The sequence below is a fragment of the Penaeus chinensis genome, chromosome 23 (genome assembly GCF_019202785.1).
Source record: "Penaeus chinensis breed Huanghai No. 1 chromosome 23, ASM1920278v2, whole genome shotgun sequence".
NCBI classification, from domain to species: Eukaryota; Metazoa; Arthropoda; class Malacostraca; order Decapoda; family Penaeidae; genus Penaeus; species Penaeus chinensis.
In genome coordinates this window covers 16,485,975-16,488,474 of record NC_061841.1, presented here as the reverse complement: position 1 = coordinate 16,488,474, position 2,500 = coordinate 16,485,975, and the positions used below count along the sequence as shown (strand labels likewise).

At 31.6% G+C, this 2,500-nt stretch overlaps 1 protein-coding gene across 1 annotated transcript in view; it reads left to right on the top strand.

Moving 5' to 3' along the window:
* The window catches only part of LOC125037596 (xylosyltransferase oxt-like), a 33,210-nt gene that overhangs the window by 13,980 nt on the left and 16,730 nt on the right, over positions 1 to 2,500 (top strand). The window contains exons 5-7 of the mRNA XM_047630787.1: positions 1,091 to 1,244; positions 2,011 to 2,153; positions 2,474 to 2,500. The exon at positions 2,474 to 2,500 is cut by the window's right edge and continues 134 nt beyond it. Of these exons, the coding sequence (XP_047486743.1) occupies positions 1,091 to 1,244; positions 2,011 to 2,153; positions 2,474 to 2,500 (324 nt within the window). The remainder of the gene's footprint in view (positions 1 to 1,090; positions 1,245 to 2,010; positions 2,154 to 2,473) is intronic.

The window sequence follows — 2,500 nt, the reverse complement described above, 5'->3', positions numbered from 1 at the left end:
ATTTTTTTTTTTAGGAGGAAGAGCCTCGTAACCAGCTGATTGCTGGTTACTCACTTGCTGCATTGTTGTCACTGATTTTATGTAACCATGAACAGGTTAAATGCATGGAGATTTTGTGTATGTCTAATTATTTTTTTTCCCCCTTCTATTTTTTACTTTTGTCTTTCCCTTCTCTGCCATTTGTTTAAATTTTTTGTCTTCTCATTTTTTCTTTATTGCTTCTTCCTCTTCCTCCTCTGTATCTTCTGTTCATTTAGACAGATTCCAATTTTGGTATAATTATTATCTTTTTATATTGTTTCTGTATACTTTTGTTTCTTAACCAATTCCAGAAAACTGGAGGTGAGACAGACCAGTAAAGAACGAATGATTTTTTTTTTTAAATGTACATTTAGTTCTAGAATTATTAAAATAAGAAAAGAAAATGGAAATACTATTTTAGGTTAAATAGAAGATTAAATGCATGTTCAGATATTGAGCAGTGTGGCCCTTACTTTAGTGTTCTTTTGATCAACAATTTGAGGGATAACGACAGATTTGAAAATCATCCAACGTGTTAGATAAGAGATGGACAATCTAGGTTTAGCAGTTATGAGCCAATGTTCCGTTTTTTTTATTGTCATTCACCCTCGAGTTTGTATCAGTAAATTTGAATTCATTAAATTGTGACTAAATTTTTTTTTTTTTTTTTCATCCAGTGTTAATTTAATTAGTGATTAAAGTCAATGTGGATTATAAGGATTGACCTTTGAATGTATCCTGACTACTTTTATTTCTTCTCATTTAAAGTTTGCCTGTTGTAAAGTAATTTCCACTTTAGAAATGCACCAGTATATTAAAGATGCTAAAGTTGATTTATTTGGTTTAATAGTATACTTATTTAGGAATTTAATTGTTATGTTTTTTTTTTTTACCAATCATATCACTCATTATCTTTGATAGTCTTAGAGCAGTTCTTTTAACCTTTATATTCTTTTATTCTTGATGTCATATTTTATTGATGCCCTCATGGTGAAAGAAAAATTCAACTTGTAAATTTTTATATACACATTTTTGAATGGATCAATACGTTCCTTTGATGTTCGCTCAGGGAAGATGCGAGGCAAGCACATGGGCTGCTTTATCGACAGCAGGGAATCGAGGATCCTTCGAGGCCATGCAACACAGCTGAAGAGAAATTCCCCTAGCATCTGTTGTGACATCTGTTATCAGCGAGGATACGTTTATGCCGGAGTCCAGTATGGGTAAGGCAGATTGGTCTGTCGTATGTTTTTTTGTTTTTTTTGATAAAACATCAAGTGCACAAATACCAATCTTTTATATCACAGTTTTAGACTTTGATAAGGCAAATGATTGAGAAATGTGTCAATTCTATCTCAATTTCAATTTTTTTATTTATTTATTTTTTCATTAGGGTTTGGAACCTCATGTACATAGTTGAAAAAAGAGGGTGCATCCCAGTGAAGTCGGGCCACAACTGCCGGCCCAGCAAAAAGTGCCAGGCCTAGAAATTTGTGTTCATAAAGCAGAGAGATATATTAGAAATAGTGAATCCACATTGCCTACTAGAAAAACGCATTCATGAGATGTGTGCCATAGAATTTTCTCTTAGTTTTAAATTGTACTAACTCTTTTATAGTTTTTTCAGTGGCTAATAAGCTCTTTTATGTAGGTTATCCAGTGAAACATACCAGTGTAGTCTTCCTATTTTTAAATTGTGTCATCCTTTATGTTTTTTCCTTTTTTTCATGTGTATCTTAATTATAATTTTGTTTGTGATTATTAAAAAAAAAGTGTTGCTCATAGATACAGAAGGTAGACATTTAAGCTCAAGTCTTCATTAATCTTTATCCATTTTATTTGTATACAACATCACTTATTATTGTTTCTGTTATTATTATTGTTATTATTTTGCTTTCTTATATTTATAGTCTTTCTAAGTGAAGAGTTTAACTTGATCAAATCCTTCAAAATTTTAATTCCCTGTATCTCTACAACATACAACAACAGCAAGGAATGCTTCTGCGGAAATGAAGAGCTCCCTGTGAAGTTGAAAGCCGCAGAAAGCTTTTGCAACATGCCTTGCTCTGGGGATGAGAGGTTGAAATGTGGGGATTATCTGCACATGAATGTCTATCAAACAGGCTTGGCAAGTGAGTTGATGAGAGGTGTTACTAACTAGATTAGCTTTTGTAAGTGATTGTGAATGTTAATGAATTTTTTTTTTTTTTTTTTTTTTTATATACTATTCCATTTTTTCATATCCAGTTTGATAGGGAGATTGAATTCCCCAGCCTGTTGATATAAAGAAAAATGTGATTGACAGATAAAACATATAAACAATGATTACTTCTACATTGTTAAAAAAAAAAAAAAAAAAAAAAAAAATTCTTTTACATTAATGTGAGACCTCTAAGTAAAATATGAAAATAGATCATTTAACCCCACAATGTTATCTCTCTCACCTATGCAGAATATGTCCCAGTTGCCCTCAAAGGCC